The following is a 23,868-nucleotide window of genomic DNA, read 5'->3' as shown; positions in this document are numbered from 1 at the left end:
TTCACATGGCCCAAAAGAGCTGTGTGATGGGGCAGGGGGAAGGCTGGGGGACCTCATGTGCAGAGAAGAAAGTCTCACTGCCTTGTCCTTCCACCGCCACCTCCCTCCCGAAGCAACACTTTCCTGCCCCTCTGTGTTTTTGCCGTGGCCAACACCAACCTGAGTGCCCCGACCGAGCCACGGGCTGGCTGTCGGCCCCTCTGCCTCCACAGCAGCTGGGGTGGCTTCCCTCCACCAGCAGAAGTCATTTATTTTAGAGGCTCGCGACCACTTCTTCCCAGTCTATGTACACAGCTCTGTGCTGGAGACGAAGGCTGCCCATTTTCCCGGAGGATAACGCACCGCGGGAAGGATGCCTTCCCAAGGCACATGAGTGCCCCACTGCTGCTGCTTGGTGAGACCGCCACGCCAGGAGACTCAAAGAGGGCACGGCACCCTCGGCTCCACGCGGCGGGGAGGCGAAATGCCCTTCCAGTTCAGGCATGCCTCCGAGATCGCTGAAAACCACTTCTTATTAATCTGTGATAGAAACCGTAATTATGTCATCGCTCCGAACAACCCCATCGACAAGCCCAGGCACGGGGAGCGCCTGAGCAGACGAGGCCGGCGCGCTGCGTGCCGCGCACAGCCCGGCCTGGCCCTTCCCTCCTGCTCCTGTGGTCGGTGTTATTTGGGCTGCAGGAACCCGCTCTGGTCCCTGCTGCCCTTTCTGATGGGGCCAAACGTCCGCCAGGGTCCTGGGGTGTGCAGCTGCTGGAGGGAGGCTGATGGGGTCCCGTGGCACCAAGCATGGTGCGCGGCCGCTGTCCCCGCACCGCTGCTGCCGGCGGCCCGGTGGCCCGGTGGCCATCCCATCTCTCTCCCCCCTGCCCTCGCCAGGTTCAGCTTGCTCCATTCCGTGCCTGAATTGCAAAAAAGGAACTCGTATCCCTTTGCATATTCAAGTCTCAGCTGCTTCTGCAAGGTGCTTAATGCAGACAGCAGACCCTGGGAGCACCTGGTGTGTCTGCAGGGGACGTCTGGGTCCCAAAAGGACTGGGGTTTCTGATACTGCTGGCGCCCCACCTCCCTAAACACCACCTCATGTGGCCCTACACCATGCACAGCCCCAGGGGCTGGTGCAGGACCCACAGCACGCGTGGGGCATCTCCCACCACGGGATGCTGGGGTCCTTCCTCCACCCCCGACCTGACGATCTCCCAGAACATGTTCCTGCCCAGAGCTCTTCTTTCCTCAGGAGCTTCCACTCCTTCAGGTGCCCTCTTCCCCCCGGGGAAGCCAATCCCTCTACCCTAGCCTCTGCTCCGTGAAATGTGGGATGCTGGTTTCAGCTTTCATTGTTCTCAGATGTTTTTGGACCTTATTAAATAACATTGCAAATGCTGATGTTAATTAAAATTCCTCCAAACCGCTCCCTGCTCACCCTCGTCTCGTAGCCCCTCCTTAAAACCTCATTCATTTTTGAGACCTTCCCAAGCTGAGGCTCTCCAGACCCAGCTTTGTTTGTGGGGTTTCTCCGTGCCACGCGCCTCCTCCGTAAAGAGCTCCGAAACGCGAAGAGCTCTCTGCACACCAAGGCTTCTTCTTCCTCACCATCTCGCTATCATCCTGTCTGTCCTTGGAGCGCAAGCCTGAGGAACATGAAAAGGATTTAGACAGGATTTATCTCACTTATACTGGTCTTTATCTGTGGCAGGAATGTCAGAGCCCGCGCTATCGGTGGGCATAGAGCAGCTCACAAAAACAATTCTTTGCCCTCCGTGCCCAGGGTTGTTCCTGCGCACGTCTCTTTGACAGACATTTGAGGAACTCGGCTCCCATCTGTTCTGCACGGACGTCAAATAGCTGGAATAATGTCTGTAAAATCCCCGTCTTTTTTTAGTTAGTAATCTCTATCTCGTGTTTTTGCCCGCTGCATGTGCGGCATCTGTGTCCTTCGGAGATCTGTTAGCCTTGCTGCCGGAGCAGAACGCTGCCCTGCAGGATGATGGGCATGCAGACAAGGAAGAAAAATGTCCTCAAAATCAAAATTCAACCCGATGAAGGAAGAAAAATGAACCAATACTAGAAAATGGGATTGGAAGAGAGCACCAAAAATCAGCAAGTCCACCCCTAAACCAAAGGGCAATTCAGCTGTCTTTAAAAAAACCCCTGGTGACAGGCATTTTTCCAACCTCTTCTTGAAAATCTCATGTGAAACTATTTTTTTTCAGACAATTTTTCCAAGCCTTAATTATCCCCTGCACTGGCAAGTTGCCCTCTGTCACCCAGGCTGCATCTTCCTTCCTGCAGCCGAAGCCTCTGACTTCTTGGTCCTTCCTTTGTGATTATGAAGGGTTTATTTCCTTTCTCTTGGTGGCTACATTTTAGGATTTACTGTGTTCCCTCTCTGTTTTTTTTCTTCTCTAGACTAAACAACCCCAGGTCCTTCAAACTCTGGGATATCTTTTAATTTTCTGAGCACTTTACAAATTGTCTTCCAGACTTCCTCTATTACTAGTTCACCACCTTTATTACTAAATCATTATCTGTCATTTATTACATATTACTTACGGGGGTCAGTGTTATTCAATACATCTTAAATTCCTATTATTATTGCAGAATTACTGCTACAGAACGTAGCAGCTGTTGCCCAGCTATCCGCCCGCTCTGTATGGCTTTGCAGAGGTAGGGGTGGTTGTGCTAAGGGCAAACAGCCACAGGACCGCGGGGAGCCCTGGGATCTTTGTGGCAGAGCAGCAAGTCGCTGTGCGCGCACTGCATGCCTGATAAAAACGTTTTGAGGGCAAAAAGGGATTTTGAAACTTGTTTGTTTGTTTGTTTCCTGCTTGAAAGGTGCGTCTGCAGTGGAGATGTCTGCCTGGTTTTCCGTCAGAGCTCCATTTCCTCCCCTGTGGATTTTACTTCGGGCCATTTGATACGCACTGAAGTACAGCTATCCACATCTTCACCAGCATTTTTGGTGGCATCCGCTCCACCTACGTCGGTGACCCCAAACCCAGCTGTTTCCAGCCCACTGCCATATCCGCTGCCCACCACTAAGGCCAGGGCGTGCTGCTTGCCACTGCCCCATAAAATCACCTTTGGCACAAACCTTTGGCAGCTCTGCAGTCCCGTTCCCAGACCAGCCGCTGCTCTGGGACCCTGTTCTGCACCCAGCTCTGCTCGCAGCGCAGGCAGGATCTGGGTGCGGGGGCCCCTCAGCCACCAAAAAACAAGCAAATAAATCCAGGATTTCCCTGGCAGAGGGGAAAGGGGGGGATCTGGGTGAGCAGGCAGGCAGTGGGATGTGGGCAGGAATTCCCTGTGGGATGCAGGTGGCTGTGCCGACCCCACACCACAATCCCTCCTCCACATCTGCACGGGGGCTTCTGGCCCTGCCGGGGGGGCAGCCGCCGTCTTATCTCCTTCCTCCACCTTATCTGCTTCCAGGAGGAATCAGGGTGGGATTGCATGTCTCAGGAGCGGGGCTGGGCGGCTCAAAATGGAGCAGGGGCTCCCTGGGGGCTCCCAGCCTGCCCACAAAGCCGCCCGGGAAGCAGCTCCGCGATCCCACCCGGCACCTCGCAGGCGAAACAAAGCAGCGAGGGACACGAGGACCTGGGATGACCCCGCCGGGCAATGCCTGCAAGCTGCAGCTCCTGGGAGGGGGAGCAGCATGAGAAAGTGGGTCAGGGCTGGAAAAGGGAGCGAGGGACCCGTCCCACGCCACCCCGAGGCTGCAGGGCGAGGTGGCCGCCCGTGGGTGGGCGATGCAGGCACGGGGCGTCGAGGCACACGGGGTGGGCTCTGCGGGGGCAAACCCGACACCAGCCACCCTCGCCCCGCGCACCAGCGGTCCCACACCGCAGCGTTGCGAATCGCTCCCCCGGTGAGCCCCGGGGCTGACGTGGGGCTGGGGTTTGTCACGCAGAGGGTGGCAGCAGGGGACGGAGGCCACCGGCTGTCCTCCGGGGACCCCGGCCGAGCGCCCTGCGGCGGTGCCCGGCCGTCTGGGCTCCCTTCCAGCCGCGTCATGGGACTCCCAGCAAATCCCCCGGGGCAATCCGATCCGCGGGGCGCCGGCACCTATCGCCCTGGCACCGCGGGTTTTCCACGGTTCGAGGAGCCAAAGTTCATTGATAACGGGGGCCGGCACCTGGGGCGCGCCGTGGGGTTGTGCCACCAGCCCTCGCGGGACGGCACGGGGCGGCCGGAGAGGTGGGGCAGAGACACGGCGCTGGGGGCATGAGGGCACCCTGCATCCCCTGCATAAAATACTGTCCTGCCGCCGCAACGGGTCAGGAAAAAGAAATAACCCTCATGACACATCCTATGGAAATGAAAGAGGTTATACGGCTGCTCGTGGATGCTAGCAGTTTTTGTTTCACGCAGCAGTCAGACTTGATGATGAAACTCTGTCTGAAGCCTCACGGAGACAAATTACACGTTTCCCAGTAGTCCTTGAATGGCTATCAAATGTGTCATAGTTAGGAGCCGGCCTAGAGGGACTTTTTCTCCAGTAGCTCCCGTTCCAGGAAATGAGTCTGCCCCGTGCATTCCCTAAATTTGTCAGTGATCTTGGAGGCATCTTTGTTAAAATTAGAGCGCTTTGCTAAGGTTTCTAACAACTCTTGAGTAAGCGAGGAGGTGAAGCAGCCAGGCGGTGAAGCCTCACGTCCGGTCCCAGAAGAGAAGACCGGCTGGGTGGGAAGTGCCGGGAGCAATCCCATTGCACCGGGGGCAATGCCTCGCTGGCCAGCCCTCCGACGGGGCTGGCAGGGAAACCCCCACCTGCAGCACGAGGTATTCGAGCACTGCGCGGTGTGCTATCCACCATAAAAACCACCAAAACCTCTCCGCTTTTCCCCTTTGTCCTCCCTGGGCTGGGCCAGATGCAGGCTGAGCTTGGGGCGGGATGGGGAAGGGCTGGGAAGCCGCAGAGCAGATGTCCAACGCGAAATAAATGTGTGTTCGAGCCACCACATCACCATCCCAGGCTGGCCTGGAGATGGCTTCACGGATGTGGCACATCAGCGCTCATTGTATTAGGTTTGCTTTTGGATTTGAAGGCACAGGGAGGTGGGCTGCTTGTCTTTCGTGCGTTGAAAGAGAGAAGGGGGCCAGGGAGATGCGTGGCTGAGGTGCTGCAGGGCTGCTCTCTCCGGGGCTCTGAGGTCTGGTCGAGTGCCACTGGATGGAAACGCTGCGAGGAGAGCTTCTCCCATGACCCTCCAGCATTTCCCTGCGGATGAGGCTGCCAACGCCAGCAAACTCACAGAAAGAAGTTAAAAAAATCCAGTGCCCCCCCCCCCCGCCCTCCGCCCTTGCCTCTCTCCCCATGAACTCCTTTGACCTTGGAAAAACCAAAGCAAAACAGGGCCGGGTTCAGACTCAGTTCACGTTGTAGATAAAGTTCAGCCTACTTCTAATTCTGTCCCGGCGGTTCCCACCAGAAAGCAGGCTCCGGCGCGGCGCCGTGCGGGACAGAGAGTCCTGGGGCTGGCTCCCCTCCGCCAGCACCCCCTGTCCCCAAAACCCCACCACCAGACAGGGCGCCCAGAGGGGACAGCGAGCATCCCGGCCACCCACGGGAGCATCTCCTTCGTGTGGGGCTGATTGTCCCCTGCTGTGTCCAGCAGGGCCACCCTGGGCTGTGCCAGGTCTCCAGGAGACACCTCGGTCAGATGTGCCCTCACCCAGCCTCCCTGGTTTTATTTTTATTTTTTTTTTTCTTTGCTCCATTTGGTCCAGCACCGTGGGGACAAATAGGTGGAGAGGAGGGGACGCAAACCCAGCACGCCCCAGGCAAGGTGTTTGCACCAGCAGCAAGCATTAAAATGGGAGAAAGCTCTTGTGCAGGGTGCTAGATCGGAAATATGGGGACCAGGGATGGTTGCTTGTCCCCCCAAAAGAGCATGGGTGAAAAGAGACTAGCACAGGGCAGCTCGTGGTCCCCGAGATGTCCTTGGCTGGCAAAAGGGACAGCAGGAGCTGTGGTGGCCAAAGGTGCCAGCATGGAGCTGGGAGGGGACAGGCTCGTGCTGTTTGGAAACACGGGGCAGAGCAAATACGGATTTAAGTTACAGGACAGGGAGCAAACGGGGAATAAACGGGTAAATGGGGCTGAAAAGTCAAACCTAAGGGTTATTTAGGATTAGCCCCTGCGAGACCCGTAAGCCCCGGCAGCACCGCTTGTAAAGGTGCTCACAGGAGCAGCAGCAGGGCAGTTTTGGATAAGGAACATGCAGAATAAACATACATTTGGATAAAGGACATGCAGTGTGTCTGTGCTGTGACTACAGAAACAGCAGCCATGAGGCAACCTCCACATGCTATGCAGCCACTCTCCCAAATGCTTTTCCCTGTCTCCCCAAAAATAAGACTGCATTGATCTCAGGAAATCGTCCCAAAACCTGATTTTCCGACGGTACCAAGCATGCCGCGTGCTAGTGCTCCACAAGAACTGCAGCCCAGGCCTGCGAGCTGGGGTTTGATTTCTTGCAGTCGCTGTAAAACACAGCCCTGGGGACAGAAGTTACCTTAGCTGTAAAACAATACGCGAGCTGTGTTTCACAACCTTTGCTGCCTTTCTCTCCCCAGAGCAATATTTTAGAGCATTTGCCCTCAAACCAGTTTTTCACAACGCAACACGTGTAATTACCAGCAGACAGGTTTTTGTAACCCATCTCCCGACACACCTTTAATCCTCCCTGCCCCCCGCCCCCTCCTCCTCCAACCTCTGCTTTCCCGAAATGGGGCTCTCGCAGGCTCCCTTTTTGAGCCCAAAATCTACAAATCTCAAAAAAGCGATTTCAGAAGTGCAGTCTGAGCTGGCGGGGAGCACTTCTCGCTAATTTTGGGTAACCGCCGGGACGTGCAGGGCATGGACGGGCAGCAGGAGATCTCCCCTCCTGCGGGGGAGGATTCGGGGGCTGTTATCCAGGCAGGGGTAGGGAGTGCTGGTCGGGATCAGGCCGTGCTCCCGGTGCCCCTTTCACGGAGCAGAAACGTTTCCCGGGAACGCTTGATGGGAAGTTATTGAAAAGGTCTGTGCTAATAAAGCGAAAACACTTTGTTTAAATGTTATTGCTACAGCAACACAACATGCATTGAAACGCGGCGCTTTGTTTGGTGAAAAACTCGGACGATTTAGGACAGAACGGAATTTGGAAATCTCGGCATTTCTCTTGAGAGGGACTGTGCATTTTTTCCCCATGAGCGCTGTGGCATGGCTGTAAGCGGTGCTAAGGAGCGAGCCGGCGCTCACCCAGCGCTCTGCGAGGCACCAGCTCAGCACGCAACCCGCCGAGACCCTGCCTCCGTGCTCACTCACGCTCGGCTGCGAGGACAACCATCTCCAAAAACGTTTAAATCATTAAATCACATCCTTGGGATGGGATATTATTTTTTTTTAATTATTATTATTATTTTTTTTTTTCAGAAGTTAAGCTCTAGGCATTAATTCAGAAAAGTCCTGTGTGCTGGGATAGACACGAAGCCTGGCTCAATAGTCACCTTTAGGTAGCCACACAAGGCTTTGTAACTGGTGATCAACTGTGTAGGGTCCAAAAGGAAGAGGCCATGCAGCCTGGTGGTGTGTGTTATTGTTGTGCAGGGGCCATGCAGCCTGGTGGTGTGTGTTATTGTTGTGCAGGGGCCATGCGGCTTTGCGGTGTGTGTTACTGTTGCACCCTTCTTCTTTTCGTTGCACCTTTAGAGCACGGTCCTTCATATACGGCAAAAACACTCCTTGTGCCCAAATTGCCGAAATCCATCAGAAAGCCGCCCCAAACTGCCTCCCCCCCACCGATCAGGGTGCCTTTTGCAAGGCTCTGAGTGCCTGCGCCCCAGGCGAGGTTGCACACCCACGCAGGTGGGTGCGTCGGGACGCCCCGGCACCACGCGCATGGGGAGCCACACGTGCAGACGTGGTGCCTGCGCCGGCCCCAAAGCCCTCAACAAAACCCTATTTTCTGCAGGCTTTAAGACAAGGCCGGCGTGGCCGAGCTCAGCAGGTTTGAGCCCAGCCGCAGCGGGGATGCTGCTGCGGTCCCCACCAGCTCCCAAGGCTCCACGCACCCCAATTCCGACGCAAAAAATGCCGGTCACAGCTCCATCTCCGTCACCGAAGCTGAAGCAAGCTGCTAACAAACGCAGCCCCGGAGAAGGGTTTAATTACAAAGGCAGCGACCGCGGCCGTCCCACCCTGCCGGCTAATGGCCTGTTTTTACTTTTGCCAAAGCAATAATCATTTAAGCTACATTTCGGCTCACAAACACGGCAGCAGCGCCATTATGTTAAGTGTGAACTCGCTTTGTCACTTAGACGGGATTTGTCTTTGTTATCCATTTTGCCACTAGCACGAGCATTTAAAAACTCCAGTCATTACTCAGTGTTAGAAGTAGAGCTGCTGGAAGAGGAAAACATCCCTGTTATTTTGCAGGTTTGCCATGCTTCAGGAAAGCAAAGCAAACTTGCTGTGATTCATGGGGTTTCTTTATTTGCTGCTGCCTGGGTTTTTGGCAGCCGCGAGGAATTCGCAGAAATATTCCTGCGTCTCGAAAGCTTCAGACCCGCAGCAATGACCGCCAGTCTGCTCCCAAGCCTCCTGTTTGCTGCATGCTGTTGTCTCACCGAAGACACCCTGGCGGCCCAGGGCCTGGCCCTGCTTTTGGCTCGGCCGCCCTGAGCTGAAGCTGGTCAGGATGCCGCAGTGAGCACAGACCTGGTCATTGCTTCCCCCTGCACCACCCTCAGAAAAACCCAACGCAGACCAGTCTGCAGAAGGGCCGAGCAGGCTTTGCATCACCTTCCCCATGAGGACACTCAACTCAATATCACTTTACACCTGTGGATGGGAAAACAACAGCAAAAATGATTTTTTTTTTTTGCTAGCTGTGCTCCTGACGAGGGACCGCGCTGCTGCAGACGTGCTGGTACAGGAGACGAGCCCCGGCCAGCGGCGGGACCCACCTCCTCCCACCCGCTCCTCTATTTATTCTGCAGCCCGGCCGCGCTGCAGCGAGCTGCGAGCACACACGCACGGTCACGTAGGGCCTTTCGCAAGAGACAGCAGGCTTCTCCAGCAGCAGTAACTGGAGCACCTGCAATTTTCTGGCCGTAGCCCGGGAGCCCGATGACACAAACCGCTCACCTCGAGTGACCTGCGGCTTCCTGGGCGAACACACGCATTTCAATTAGCTGAAAACCTTCTCTAATTGACTCCGGCTAGGCTGAGACGGGTTTTCCAGGGGAGACTGCTTAGAAAAACCACAGGTTTATTTTTTTTATTTTTTTTTCTTAGCAGGTTGCATCGAGTAAAAGACGGAGTGGTCTGCTCCGAGCCGTGATGCACCGCGGGGTCAGCCCCATCCCTGGTGCTGAGCGGTGCTGAGTCACCAAACGGAGCTGCAGGATCAGACCCAGGGGCTCCGTTTCGAAGCAGACACCACAAATGTTTTTTTTTCTCCCTCCATCCTTTGTTCCAAGCTAAGCAACAGTCCCCCCAGACCACCAAAACTGACTGCACGTACCGACAAAGAGATGGGGAAACGTCAAGCTTTAAACATTTATTACTCAGATGATGCGTTTTATAGCATACAGTGGGTTTGGATGTTCTATAAACAAGACTGAATTGCCACAAAGAGTTATGAGCTCCCTTGTTTTAACAGTCTCTGAAATGCTGAAAACGATGAGTTTTTGTTTTCTCTAGTATGAAGATCTAGTCTTTATTGTCCCCAAAACCTTTCTCCTTTTTTTTTTTTTAAGCACTTAGTTTAACAAACATGATTAAATTAAAAACGTTGCTTTTTCAAATGCAAATAAATACATTAAAAATGAATTGCTAGCATTAAATCCACGTTCTGCAGGACACCATAGCCCCGTTGGCCATCAACAGGACTTTGCAACCCTTAGAGTCGTTTCTCCTGAAAAATACTGCAAGTATCACCGGGACTGGCTAACAGCTAACACCAAGAAGAGCAAAATTTGTGTAAAGCCATAAAATACCCAGCGGGGAAATAAAAATCGTATTTCAGATTTTGAGAGACTTCCAAGTGAGGGATGTTATAAAAATAAGCAGGAAAATAAATCATAAGTTATTCTGACAAGTTTTCCTTCAAAGCCATCAATCATGCCAAGAATAGATACTAATTAATCTCCTTCGGGGGAAGAGGGGAACCAGGCAAATCGCTTACTTTGCCTTTTTTCCCCCATTCTCATTTCACCTCCGTACAAAGGAGACTTCTCCATACAGGAGGGGGGTCAAATCCCTCATGGGGAAACCAAGCAGGCCGCTTGTTGGCAGCCAAAGCCTCCAGTTTGGCAATGATTTGGCTGGGAAGGAGGGGACCGGGTGCTGGGAGCTCCGTGGGGAGCAGAGCCGGCGGCTCCGGGCATCACCACGTCCTTACACCAGCCCCAGGTTTGGCCTGACACGGATTTGGCCAAAGAAGGGTGTTCTGTCCCCAAAACGCACTGCTGCCCCCACCCCTCCGCATTGCCTCGCCGGTGGCATCTTCCCTTCCAAATACCATGGGCTTCCCACCGAGGGACTGCAGGGATGCCAGCGGCAGCACGTAATTCCGGGGGAAAAAAATACTTTTTTGGTCAACATCTAGATTCTCACGCATCAACAGAGCGACTGACGTACCGAGTTACCAAGCGGTGAGTGGCTGGATGAACGGACCCTAACGGCGGAGACAGACGACAGACATTAAAAAAGACAGATTTCACAGGAAAGCTATTCCACGGGAGAAATCCCAGCGATGGAGGGCAAAGCCACGGGCCGAAGCTCCTCCGGGCTTTTCTGTTTTTCTTTTTATTTTTCTTTTTATTTTTCTTCTTTTGCTGCGTTCAGAGAACAGGCCCCAAGGGATGCGGAGCGGGATGCGGGGAGGCTCTTCTGGTATTCAAAAAAAAAAAAACCAGCAAAGCTTTTCCTCCGTTCTTCTCCACAAAGCCTGACAGAGCAGCAGCACCTCCCTAGCCCCCGCTACCTCATTAATGCTTCCGACCGGCGGGGCCTAATTTACACCGATCGACCGCGTGCAGCTCGCACGTCGGAGGCTGTCACGACACTAAAGGCCCCTTGACAAATTGTCCTCACCACGGGTAATTTCACTCCGTTTGCTCAATTTAAGCCCTCGCTCCCCCTCCGCTCCCCACACGCCTCTTGGCCGGGGCCAAGGCTGCTCCGGGGCTGCTGGCGGCGACTTTCCGGGCTCACACCGACATTCACGCCTCCACTCCCTGTGGGGCTGGGAAGGCCAAGAGCAAGGGCACGGCCCTGCTGTCCGACACCGACGGGCCTGATGCAGTCCAGCTTCATGCTTACACCTCCCGGCCTCTCCGCTCTTCTGTGGCAGTGCTAACGTGGCTGCCGGGCCTACATCCCCAGCCCAGGAATTGGCCTGTGCAGACATGGGCCGCTGAAGCTCCTCTTTCCAGCTCCTTTCCTCGTGCTCCACGAAATGTACCCACAGACAACCTCATGAAAAGTCCAAGTTGTGCCGAACCACACGGCCAGGACGCTCAGCTCCTGAACACATGCACGGGGGAGCCTCCTGCCCCTCGCACGCAGGCCGGCAGCTCCCTAAGGCACCCGAGATCGGGATGGCAGCGCGGGGCTGGGGCTTCCTCTGCTTCTCTCCCACCTCACCAAAATGAGCACTGTCAGGGATTTCGTGTGGACATCATTGGCAGAGAAGAGAACAAGGAAACACCGAGTCCTGACGCCTGCTGGTCGCCACTCACTTGCCATCCATACTCAGGACACTTCCAGCTCCGCCGGGCGAACGCCTCCCCAAATCCACCATCATCTCTCCATCTCTCCCTTCTCCCCATCTCTCCCTTCTCCCCATCTCTCCCACCTCCCGTATCTCCCACCTCCCATCTCTCCCACCTCCCCAGCACCATCCCAGACACCCAGCCTCGCCCTGCTCCCTCCGAACACGTCACCCTGCGCTCGGGGACACGGTACCACCTACACCAACCAGGGCACACAGCTGCCCCTGTACAATGCACACCTACAAATACTGGATAGGAAATGCAGCCAGTTAGAAGCCAGGCTCAAAACCTGTATTTTTGGCTTTTCATTGTTTTCCTCTTCTTTTTTCCCTCCTTTTTTGCCATGCACTTCTTGTCTTCTCTCCTCCGGTTTCCCAAGAAGAACATCAAGTCTTCATTTCTCCATTGCCCTGTACATTACTAGGCCCAACTACAATGGGCCTGGTTTTAAACGTATTATTACAACCATGACAGTAATTACAATAAAGCACTCTTTCAACGGAAACAAAAAAATTACAAAAAAATAAACGGGTTATAGTTTAGTGGATGGGGGATGCGGCGGCTTTACCAGCCAGAGCAAGCAGCCCCAGCATCCCGTGTTTCTTGGAGCTCCCAGCTCAGGGCACACATTTTTCAGTTAATCTGCGAGGTTACTGGCAAGACGACTGTGGCTATGTTACTTCTACAGTGGCTTTTGGGCTCCTTAAAAATCCTCCTCCTACTTCAGCATCTTCACGTAAACCATTTGTGAGCTCGCAGGAAGGCGTCACTTACACGTCTCCGCGCTGATCGCAATTGTCCGTTCACAATAAAATAAAATAAAATAAAATAGAATAAAATACAAATGACCAAGAAAAACAAAACCCAGTGCAAATAAGAAAGCCATCCTGCTCGCCGGTTGGCGTCCGAAGGGGCGGCGAGTAGACGGAGGGGAGGTGGGGGAGCAGAAAGTCGAAGACAAGAGGAGGGGGGGGGGAATAACGAAAGCTCCGCTTGACAAAAGCCGTCAATTATGAGCGTCTGGTGTAGTGTGTGTCGCGCTTTGTCCTCCCGGGACATCTGCTGCGTGCTGTCTCCTGCCAGTTGGCCAGGGCAAGCCGGGAGGACGGTGTGAAAACAATACTAGCCCCCACTCGGGCTCGCTTTTCCAACTCGCTGTCTTCTTTCTAAAGCCAAACAATAACCCGGCGGGATGCACTGCTGCTGGAGCAATGATTTCATAAAAGAAACCCTAAAACAAAAACACGGCAGGGAAGAGGGGTGGCACTTGGCGACACAGCTGAAAAGAAACATGCTTCTCCCTCCCCACCCCACGAACGTATTCTCAAGCATGCTGGGGTTTGTCTGCTTAGGTATTTAAATCAGAAAGGCGCTCGCCGGGCCGCGAGAGCCGGATCCCGCTAAGGTGCATGTCTCCTTCTCGCCCCTTCCCACCCCTCCCTGCCCTGCCCCTCAGGCCGTCAGTTTTTGGATTGTCTTGTTGTAGTACTGCGTGATGGTGGGCGTCAGCGGGTTCCAGTTGTTGGCGTGCAGCTCGATGACCTCCAGCAGGAGGGACCGCGTCAGCATGGACTCGGAGGGGCACAGCATCTTGTCGCGGGCGATGGCCAGCAGCTCCGTCATCATCTCGGGCAGCTGCTCCTCCAGCAGCCGGCCGGTGCTCTGCAGCTGTCGGGACAGAGGGGTCACAGGCGGCACGTTAAAGCGCGAGCTGCCGCCACGGCTTGTGCTACCGTTGTGTTTTGAGGTGGGGGGGGGATCCTCCCGGGCAGCCAGGAGGGGAGGAAAGCTGCTCGGCACCGCCGAAAATGTGACGCTGGCAGGAGGGCAGCGGGACGCGAGCTGCAGGTGCTGCCGTGTCACAGCTTGCGGGCATGCACCGAGCCGACTCCAGCAGCAGCGAGGCAGTATTTACACAGTAGGGCTGTTTTCCAAAAATATGCAAAATGCAGCCTGCTCTTTTTTTTTTTTTTTTTCGCCCACATTCACACTCCCCCAGCTTTCCCCCAGCCGGGAGATGCTGTGATGCTGCTGTTGGTGAGCTCCCCGATGCTGCCCAGAGCCGCGCGCTACGGGTGAGGGTTTCGAAAGCGCTCGCGCCGGGCTGCCGTAGGAGTGAGTGGTTCAGCTCCCACTGACTTCAAAGGCGGCAGCACCGGGTGCTTTTGAAAAATCCCACCTAAAAATCAAGCTATTGTCAAAACAAAGTGCGCGCTGTGATGTGGTATCCCTGCCTTTTACCTGCTCCCTCATTTACGCGCTGATTCACAGCTGTCAGTGACTCCTAGTCATTAATCTGACTAAGCAGGGCTCTCCTGCATGCATAACAAATCCTGCCTGCCCTTTGCACAGCGCCTGGGTCTGCATTTCCACCCGTCGCACCTCTTTTCCGAGGATGGCCAAGTGCTTTCAAAGCAGAGTAAGCCCCAGAAAACCCCACCTCAGAGCAGAGAGCATGAGGTCTCCATCACATGGAGGCTCGCGAGGCATCAGGGATTTAACAGAGAGTTCTCAGAAGTCCTGACCTTAAAAATGCAAACTCTCCTCTTCAGCCGCCTGCCGCTTTGCTGAATTTCAACCATCCAGCTGCAATTTTGCAGCCTACTTCAACCTCTCTCTGCAAGGCAAGCATCAGTCCCCACGGGCCAATCACTTCCAAAAAGCGAAGCTAATGAAACTTTGCAATTCCACCCGTGCTATATTTGTACCAACGTTTCTCTGCAAAGCTTTCTGAGCACACCAAGCCTCTCTGCGGGAGCCACTGCCACTGCATGAGCAAAGGCAGCGTGATGGAGCCTTTGCTCCGATACAGGTGGTTTTGTGCTTAAAAATACCGCAGGGTGAGATCTGAAGGGATCTGGAAGAGATTCAGAGGGACCGGGATGATAGGAATTAGTTTTGTGGTGGGACCCCAGCGAGCAAATTTGGTTGCATCCATTCACAGGCATTGGAAGCACAGAGACAGAGCCTCCTCTCTTATCCCACGGTGCTGTCTTTTGTATTTGGGTGTAACGCAGCTAGGTGACATGGCTCTGGGTTTGGGCACATGCACAGCCAAGGACAGAAGGGGCAGAGCAACGAGGAGGGGCCGGTGGCATCAGAGCTTCCCTACCTCCATGGAGCAGCAAAGCACGGCGTCCTCCTTCACGTCCTGAGATTGCAACAACTGCAAGAGAGAGGAGAGAGGGGGTGAGTGGAAATGCGCGACCTCCTCCTCCTCCCGCTGGACCTTTTAGATTAACAACTTTCGGGATACATTTCCATTAGTTTAACAATGCCTTTTTTTCACCCCCCCCCGGCAGGCAATGAGAAAATGCACTCGTTCCATGTACGCGGCCAGGAAACACAGCCCTCAGATGACCGTACCCAGGCAGCAGAGCAGCCCTTTGGGAGGGCAGGGCAGTGCTGGGCTCCTGCCCAAGGGCTGCCCGCCCACGGCCAAGCCTCCCCGTCCCACTGGGACAGTCTCCCAACAGCCACGAAATCACCCGATGGCAGAGTGCTAACGTCCGGCGCGCTGTAATTAATACGGCTCCTTCCAGGCTGATTATATACGGTTGCAAGCACAATGGTTCCAGTGAAACTGTTGTGTCTCAGGTGTAAAATTTTCTTCTGGAGCAATGCTGCTTGCTGAGAGCATGGGATTTTCCCCGGTCCCTTCTCACTGTCTCATCCCCCCTGTCTGAGGTCTCAAAGCAGTGAAGGAGGATCTCCATCCACATTTTGGTGTATTATTGGCTACGTTTTTACCTGCTTCCCCACTTCAGGAACCAACTCCAGGCCCTGCTCTGCTTTCTGGGAGCTTTGCATTGCAAAGACAAGCTCGTAGGCTCAAGCAGCTCTCAAGATAAAGCCCAAATGGTGCCGTAAGGTCTGACCATGATGGTGTGGGATGAGGGAAGATGCCTGTGCAGCTCCCAGTCCACCAGTTCCTTGCTGTGTTTCGACATCTTCCTGGGGCTGCTACCTCGCTCTCCCCTCTTGTTTCAGACCTGGTGCATGCGGTGAGGGGGCAGCGTCCACCTGGCAATGGCAAAGTGCAGGAGCTCAGCCCGTCCGACCCCACAAAACCAGGGGCCACGAGCAAAACCACACGTATTTTTGCATAACATGCTTCTTTGTTGTCATCTTTGCTTTATGACTTTGTCGTGCGCACGAAGACGCCGTTTCAGGCTTTCTGCTCAAACCACAGGAGATAAAGCATGGTTGTTTGGGTTGTTTTCCAAGCAGATAAAAGCTGGAATTCTCAGCCAGCCGACACAGGCAGCCGGGGCGTTGTGAACGACGCGCTATCGCGAGGCGGCCGATAAAATCACAGGTGCTGGCATGCACTGGATGCATGCACTAAACGTGCAGAAAAGGGAGAAAAATTGGGAAAACTGACTTCACTAGTGTCTGAAATTCGTCAGGGAAAGGCATACTTGGGAAAAGCGGCTAGACTAATTACAGCTGCCCATGCACAACACGGCTCAGTGTAACTGGATTTGTTCCGAAGTCACACTTCTTGGTTAACACCGCAGCTCTGCTGCTCAGCCTTAATCGTCTCTCCTGCCCACTCATTTTTTCCTCTTTCCTTTCCTTTACAAATAAACGCCAATTTGTTTACAGGCCCACAACCGCTGGAAAAAGCTAGGAAAAAAGAGGTAATTCGAGGAATTAACATCGGTCTTAAAGTTTTGTCTTCACGCTCTTCTGCTTTCCGCAGACAGCAGTTTGTTTGCTTTGAAGCCGATGTTTACAGCATCTGCCTGAGCATGTGGTCCCGTCGGTTTTATCTCGCGTTAGCCAAAGGTCCAGCCAGGGCTTTGAATGCAGGCAGCAGTTCCCCCAAGTTTATCTTCCTGCTGAGTTGTTTGGAAAAAGTTAGTTAAGACCAAGCCGCATGCTCCGAGATAAGTTCTCACAAACAGTTCACAGATACTTCGCAAAAAAAACATGAGATTACTTTAAACCCAACAAAAAATATATATATTTCAACCAGGGACAAATATAAACAGGCAGTAGCCCAGGAACATGCTGCTGGGGTGTTTTAATGGAGACTGGCTTGTGAGCGTGGAAGGGAGCAGGGCTGCAAGTTAACATACACTCATCTCTCCTGATTTTGGTATTTGTCAGTGAAGAACATAGCATGAAAATTGAAGCAAGAAATGTGGAGTTAAAGAAAGCTAACAGGAAGAAGACTGAAGAAACTGATGCTCTCCTCCCATGGCTGCATGCAGACATACTCAGTTTGCAAACTGGGGGAAGATTTTCCAACTGCTGAGGCAATTAGGAAGGTCCCATTGTGGTCTGATTCCCCTCCTTCCTCTGCCACGTTCTCCTCGTGTGGCCCTGGTCTGCCCTGGTGGGATGTGGCCAGGAGAAGCTGCAGCTTCACTTGGGCTTTCCTTGCCCCAGCTTCCCAGCCCCGGAGCTGGGACACTCTTCGCCTGCTTCAAAAAGTGGTCGTGTGGGTGAATATGTCAAAGACTATCCAAGGTGCAGTGTTTTGGCTAGAAGGAATATTTGCCTTATCTACCCGTGGCTGAAAGGAGACGGCATCCAGATGTCACTCCCCGTCCCGCCGGGATGTCCCTGGGACAGCCAGGTCACAGCGGCAGGGCTGTGCCAGGACGGGCACTCCTCAGCTACCGGGGACATCGCGGCCCTGCACTCCCCGCTTCTGCATGCTCAAAACCCTACAGTCGTAATCTGATTTACATTTACTTAAAATATCTTAACGCAAACAGGCTATACCTATTAACTTAGCGCTCCCACATCGGAATTATTATTTATTTAAGTATTTATAGCCGCTCCTCCCTGCTGCGGAGATGTGCCCGTGCCCCCCCACGTCTCTCTCCAGCAGGTTCCCACATCTTTCACAGAATCACAGAATCATCCGGGTTGGAAGGGACCTCCAAGATCACCCAGTCCAACCTCTGACCTAACAAATCTTCGGCAATCTTTCGCCCCGGCTGCCCAGCACGGGCGAGGGAGGTGGGGAAGGAGCGCGAGGCAGAGGCAGCGCAGGTGAGGGCTGCTCACGCTGCTCGGCTCAGCCTGTAATCATCCCCCCGAGGCTCGGGCTGGCTGCGAGAAAACTTCCCTTTGCTCTCCAGCCGGTTCCCCGTATCGGGCGAGCGAAAGAAGCAGTTCCTGCTGGAAAGCAGACAAAGAGTCTGCTCGATTTCCTAAGAGCGGAGGCTGCATGCCAGAATCTGCCCGGCTGGTCATATAATACCCAGCCTCGGTTGCGAAAGGCTTCTCACTTTTGTTGCTGGTGCCGGACTAACAGCTTTGCAGACATCCCTGCGGAGGGAGGGCTCCGGCTCCCGAATTTCTGCGTCCCGCTGGGCGATGGGTGCTAAATGTCTTCGTGAAAATAAACCCAAGGGGCTGTTCCCGGGACGGCGGGGGGTAGCAGGGGGATGGGGATTGCACGGGGGGCGCAGGGTGTTCTTCCCCCAGTTCCTTCCTCTGCTGCCCTCCCGAGGGAAATGAATCTTTGCAAAGGGATGTCCCATGGGATGGGTATGCAACAGTGCTCGAGGGGGCAAAGAGGCCCCAAAACTGCAGCTGGGCTTCGCCACAGAGGCCTGGCTTGCTCCCTCCAAACAGCAATGGGCTCTCACGCAGTCAGTGCAGACCACCAGGAGCAAGCCACGCTCCCCAGTTACACATACCGCAGTTATTTGGGTTCGTTACCAACTTTCTCCAAAGACGGACAGGGCCGTGGAGAGGCTGAAGCGCTTACATGGCACTCCCACGCCACGAGCAGGACGGAGAACCTGCCCTGCGGTCCCCGCTTATCGCCAAACCACGCAGGCTGGATCGTGCTCTGCAGCTCTCCCCACCGGGAAGGGCAGTGGGAGCAGCCGAGCGCGCACACTGCCCCCCACAGCTGCAGCACCATGCCTCCTGCGAGGCACAGCACTAATTACGGGATGCGACAGCGCTTGCACAACGGCACAGGCAACGCTTGCCGCAAACTGCCTCTTAGCGAGCAGTGTTTCGTGAGGACGCTGGTGTGAAAGCACCCAGAACTTTCCCACCTCCCGAAATATTCACCCAGAGCCACGGGACCGCTGGGACTTCTTGGAGAGAGGTGAGAAGGTGGAGGAGACATCTCCTGGGGAGCCGTGAGTGACTGCAGCACGGTGCAAACGTGTGCTCTGCTCGTAGCAGCTGCCGGGGGCTCACGGCACCGGTGGGATATGGGTCAAGGGCTGGCAGCCCCCTCCTGGAAGCCCCACGTCCTAATAGATGGATCCTCCTGGCAGCAAAAGCCCCCCACAAAGGAGGGGCTGCACTTCCCAGGCTCTCCGCAGAAAGACATCAATAGCAATTTGCTGCTTTTCCAGGGGCCCCTTATCGACCTACTGTCGCAAGTCTTTAAGGAAGATGCCTGCGATAAGATCCATGTGCCTCCTCTGCTGCTTTGCATAGGGAGAGTCACGCAGCTCACGGAGCTGAAGGGGATTGTTACAGCTCCAGCTTTCTTATTGTCACTAGGCACGGGGTGGTGAAAACAGCCAAGACTGGGGAAAATGCAGAGTACAAACGAGGGTGTGGGGGATGAGTAATTACAAAACACTCTACCAGCAAGGCCAGTTACAGGATTTCTACAATCCGCTCCCATCAGAAGTATCAGTTCCCTGACCCCGGGCATCGGTGTCAGCTGGGCTGACCCGGCACCCACCAACAAACTCTGCCAGTGCCACTCTCTCAGTGGGGCACCGAGTGCCAGGCAGGGCATACCCTGAGCTAGGCAAGTCAGGTGAGGCAAGACCTTTCTCTAGCAAAAAACCAACTGAGATCTTGGAAAGAGAAGACCTTTTGAAGGCCACTGTCACAAGCGGCATCTTCTCTGCTGAGCCATTTGATGCTGAGGTTGCCCAAACGTGAAATGTGTTTGGGGAACCTTTCCCTTACGGAGCTGATGAGGGGGATGCAGAAGGCACGCTGCCTTCTCGCCCAGCCCCACTGCACTCCGTATCGACAGCAGAAGGTGAGGCTGAACATGACTTGAGAAAACAAGAACAGCCACCTTAAAAGCTCAGCCTGTGGCCTCTGGGCTTGTTTTGGTGAGGTCTGCACGAAGACAGGTAGCAGGTCCTGGGGCTCACCTCATCAGGCCAGGCTGTGTCCACCCTGCTGTAGCTCAAGCTCACCATGTCCACACCGTCCCTGGGGAGGGATAACAGGAGAACCCCAGCTCATGAGGCCCATCTCACCCAACTCTTTGCCATCTAGCTTTGAGCTGTCCACTGGAATTGATCCTTCTCTCCACATGGCCTTCTGCTCCTGCAGTGAAGGTTTCGAGCCCCCTGAAGATGCATGAGGTGCCACCAGCCCTTGCATCTCATCTAGAGGTCCCTCTTCCCAGCTCCCTGACACGGGTGGCCGGGTCTCAGCCCCTTAGAGAAGATGCTGATGGCAATTCACACTTGCTCTGTTAGGAAGAGGCCACCAGCACGGGGCACTGCTGGCCCCACGAGGAGCTATGGGCTGGAGCTGCTCCCGCTGGCATGGCTGCCATGTCCACGGGAGGCTTTTCCCTAATGTATTTGGGACAACCTGAAGGAATTGGCTTGGTGGCACCTACTTGTCTTACAGCGACGTGCTGCTTTTAGCCGAGGAGGAGACTTGTGTTCTTCTGTTACCCAACCAGAACTCCCTGGGAGGATGGTAAGCAGAGATTAGTTTGTTTATTGCATCAAGTAAACCAAAATGTTGGTTATCCTCCTTGTCGGGCTCCTGAGGAACTCAAACAAGAGATACTTAACAGCAAATTGAATTAAGGCCAGAGGAACAAAACCCTGTACCCAGCCGTGGGAAACTCCTCCTACTCCTTTCCACTGCAGACAAGGGAAACCATGAAACACGACTCTCGCTCCCCGGATCTGGAACAGCAGAAGGGATTCCTACGAAGATGGAAACCATTAAAAGGCAATTACTGGAGACAATGACGAAGAAAATCTGGTCACTCACCAAGCCAGCCAGGGCAGTCTGGTGGCTCCCATTAGGCACCCAGGCTGGAGCTGGGGGCCCTCACCCGCAGGACCACCGGGGCTACCCGAGCGGGACCCCGAGGTGCGCACGGACAGAGCCACCCAGTCTGCGCGCGCGGGACACTGAGCCACCCAGACGGCCGGCTTCATCCTGCCTGTCTGAAGACATAATAACCCTGGGAGCAGAGGATGTGATCTCATCCCAAGGGTCCGGGGAAACACAAAACATGGAAAGAAAAAGCGGCGAGACCATCGCGCTTGATTGCAAAGGGCTCCACCCTTGCCCGCCGGACGCTCTGCGCTTTCCTGGCTCTTCTGAGAGCGCATGGCGGCAGACGCAAATAGTTGTGTTTACATCCAGCTGGAAGGGCCTCGGGAGCTAACAATGCCGGGTACGGAGGGCGAAAGACAGAAACAAAGCCACGCGAGGAGGAGGGACCATCCGGTGAGATGGTATCTAGCCCCGTTTCTTCCCCGACGTAACTGCTTCCTCTGCCTTCTCCGCGGGTCCCCGAGAAATGAGGATGCTTCCACACCTCTCCTGCGGGGCGAGGGGACACTGGTGGTCCTGGCCATCCTTGGTGGCCTAAGCTCTGCCCTAAATGCAGCTCTGCATGCAAAGCTGCTCCAAACACGTGCAAGTCAGAGTAATTGTGATGGAAGGCTACACGGAGGAGAGCAAAGCCCAGGCTCTGTGTATGGGAGCACATTCTCTCCTTGGAAATTGTATCTCTGGCACGAGAGCCCTCCCCTATTTAAAATATGCCACTGCGGTTTTCATGCTCGCCATCTAGGGCCAAACAAGTCCCGTAGCTTTCTAAGAAAACACGTTTCCGTGCTCAAAACACTAAGCCAAAAGGCTGGGCTCCACGGCATCACAAAGACCTTGTCAGTTTGGTGTCCCCGTCCCTTCCCAAGCAGCATCTGCCCTCGAGGTGAGATGTCTCGCAAGTGCCCACCTCAAACGTTCTGGCTTGTCCCTGGCCAAAGCGGGGGAGCACAAACTGGAAGAAATCGATTTTCATCATGGCTAAAAGGCGTTTGTCCCCATGGTCCGAGGGGACACCAGGGAGGACACTGCGTGGGGACAGGGTCAGGCACGGTGTCTCCTCTTGGGGCTCAGCTCAACGACCGGCACAGCTTTTTAGGGGTAATGACTGAACATTGATTTCCTCCTTTCTCCCCGCCCCCAGTTCCTCCTCTATCAGGATTTATTTTGTTGTTATTTTCTCTGGTCAGGCCTCGTGGAGCCACCTGGGCATCAGGGTGGCACAGGGTCAGGATCCGGCCTTCTCGGTGTACGATAAAGAGGCAAATCCTGTCTCGATCCCTGACTGGGAGCATAATCTCAAAATCCTAGCATCTTATTATACTGTCAAAGACCCTCTTTCGACTCAGAAGCCTGATGCTTTTTAAAAAGTGAGAGCGATTAAAATAATAAAAAAAATCCCTCCACGTTAAAAGATACAATTTTCTTTTCCAAACAGCACCACCCTCCAGCTCGTCTGGCTGCAGTCGGGAAGGTTTTTCCTCTCTCTTCCTCCGAAGGAGACAGTGAAAAGGCAGTGCCCTCTTGAAGTTCAGACGTTAATTACCGTGTTAGAATATTTTTCTAAATTACACAGTATGGCCCCAGGAGATAACAGGCACTGAGAGAAGGGAGGGGAGTGGATACCAGTCTGCATGCTGCACCGCAGACTCAGACGTGGGGGAAAGGCAATTAGACAGGGAGTATTTATCCTCCCTGCACCACCACCCCGAGGCTTTCAGTTAGCAGCGCGTACCAAGGCAGGGAAGCGATGGGACCGTGCCAGGATTTCAAACGATGCTGAAACGGGACCGTCTCTGCCAACCAGACTGGAGGCAGGAGACGCTCCTGCAGAGGAGCAACTGTCCTGCCCGCCGCCAGCCTGCCCGCTCTGCTCCCCGATGATTCACCGTGCCTGGACGCTGCCTCCAGCCCTCGGGGTGGGCCATAAGAACTGCCAGCGGGGCAGCTGGGTGCCCGCGGGCCCCCGATCAGCGGGGATGCTCGTGGTGGCACGAGCCGGGGTGCCCTCCCAGCCCCGGCAGCAATAAGCGCCCCGGGACGGGGGGACCTCCGTGTGCTGGTCCTGCAGCCGCAGCCTCCCGCACAAGTAGTTATTTCTGCGGTTTAATTAGCCTGTGATGAGCTGCTTCCTGGGATCTGCTCTGAACCTGCCCCGACAGCCCCATCTGATGCACCCAAGGGTGCCGAGAGCGGGATGGTGCCGGAGCAGGGCTGCTCCCTGTCACCCCTGCAAGTCCGCGGTTGGGAAGATGCAACGGGAGGAAGGCAGATCTTCACATATGGGGAATTATGGGCCCACCGGACCCACCTCAGGCCCTGGAAAAACCATGGAGAAAGTCATCTTCAAACTTATTTCTGGGCACGTGAGGGAGAAGAAGGAGACTGGCATGGATGCGCCTCATCAGCTTGCTCGCCTTCTGGATTTATGGATGAGAGACGAGCACGGATGTGTGTTGCCTCGATTTTATCAAGGCTTTTGGCTCTGCCTCCCCCAGATTCCCATATCCGAGCTAGGACATCAGGGGTGGACAACCAGGTAAGTTAAAGACTGGCTGGACGGTTGGGCTCGGAGGGCTGCAGTCACTGGGTTAAATCCCAACTCCACCTGGAGGCCAGTAACGAGGAGTGCCACGGGGTTTATCCCGGCACCCGCCCCGTTTAGCATCCTTATCCGTGACGGAGGAGGTGAGCAGCGCGCTCCCGCCAGGCCTGCAGGTGACACCACGTCAGGGGGACCACTCGGCGTGCTCGAGGCCCTGCCACCCCCTGGGGCCTCAGCGGGCCGGAGCGAGGAGTCAACAGGAACCTCGAGGAGTCACCGAGGAAAAACGCCAAGTCCTGTGCAGGAAACGAGCACGGGGCAGGGGGAAGGGTCGGGATCGGGTTATTACGGGGTAGGAGGGAGGCAGAGCCCACAGACCCTTGTGGGACCCCAGCTGGCAAGGCGCCTCGAGGAAGCCCAGCACCACCACCGCCTGGCACCTCTCAGCTCGAGGCCCTGCAAGCCAGTTTTTCCACCTTCTCGCTCCGCTGCCATAGGCAACTGCTCGGGTTACC

General features: G+C 54.9%; 1 protein-coding gene across 9 annotated transcripts in view; it reads right to left on the bottom strand.

Moving 5' to 3' along the window:
• Positions 1-9,536: 9,536 nt before the first annotated feature.
• Positions 9,537-23,868, bottom strand: part of CTIF (cap binding complex dependent translation initiation factor) — a 138,988-nt gene continuing 124,656 nt past the window's right edge. For all 9 annotated transcript variants that reach the window (XM_066988826.1, XM_066988827.1, XM_066988828.1 and 6 more), the window contains 2 exons: positions 14,882-14,935; positions 9,537-13,437 (listed from right to left, as the gene is read on the bottom strand). In XM_066988826.1, coding sequence (XP_066844927.1) covers positions 13,222-13,437; positions 14,882-14,935 — 270 coding nt within the window. In that variant the 3' untranslated portion in view covers positions 9,537-13,221. The remainder of the gene's footprint in view (positions 13,438-14,881; positions 14,936-23,868) is intronic.

The sequence above is a fragment of the Anser cygnoides genome, chromosome Z, assembly GCF_040182565.1.
Source record: "Anser cygnoides isolate HZ-2024a breed goose chromosome Z, Taihu_goose_T2T_genome, whole genome shotgun sequence".
Classification (NCBI taxonomy): Eukaryota; Metazoa; Chordata; class Aves; order Anseriformes; family Anatidae; genus Anser; species Anser cygnoides.
The sequence above is the reverse complement of the archived record's forward strand: the minus strand, read 5'-3'. Positions and strand labels throughout refer to the sequence as shown.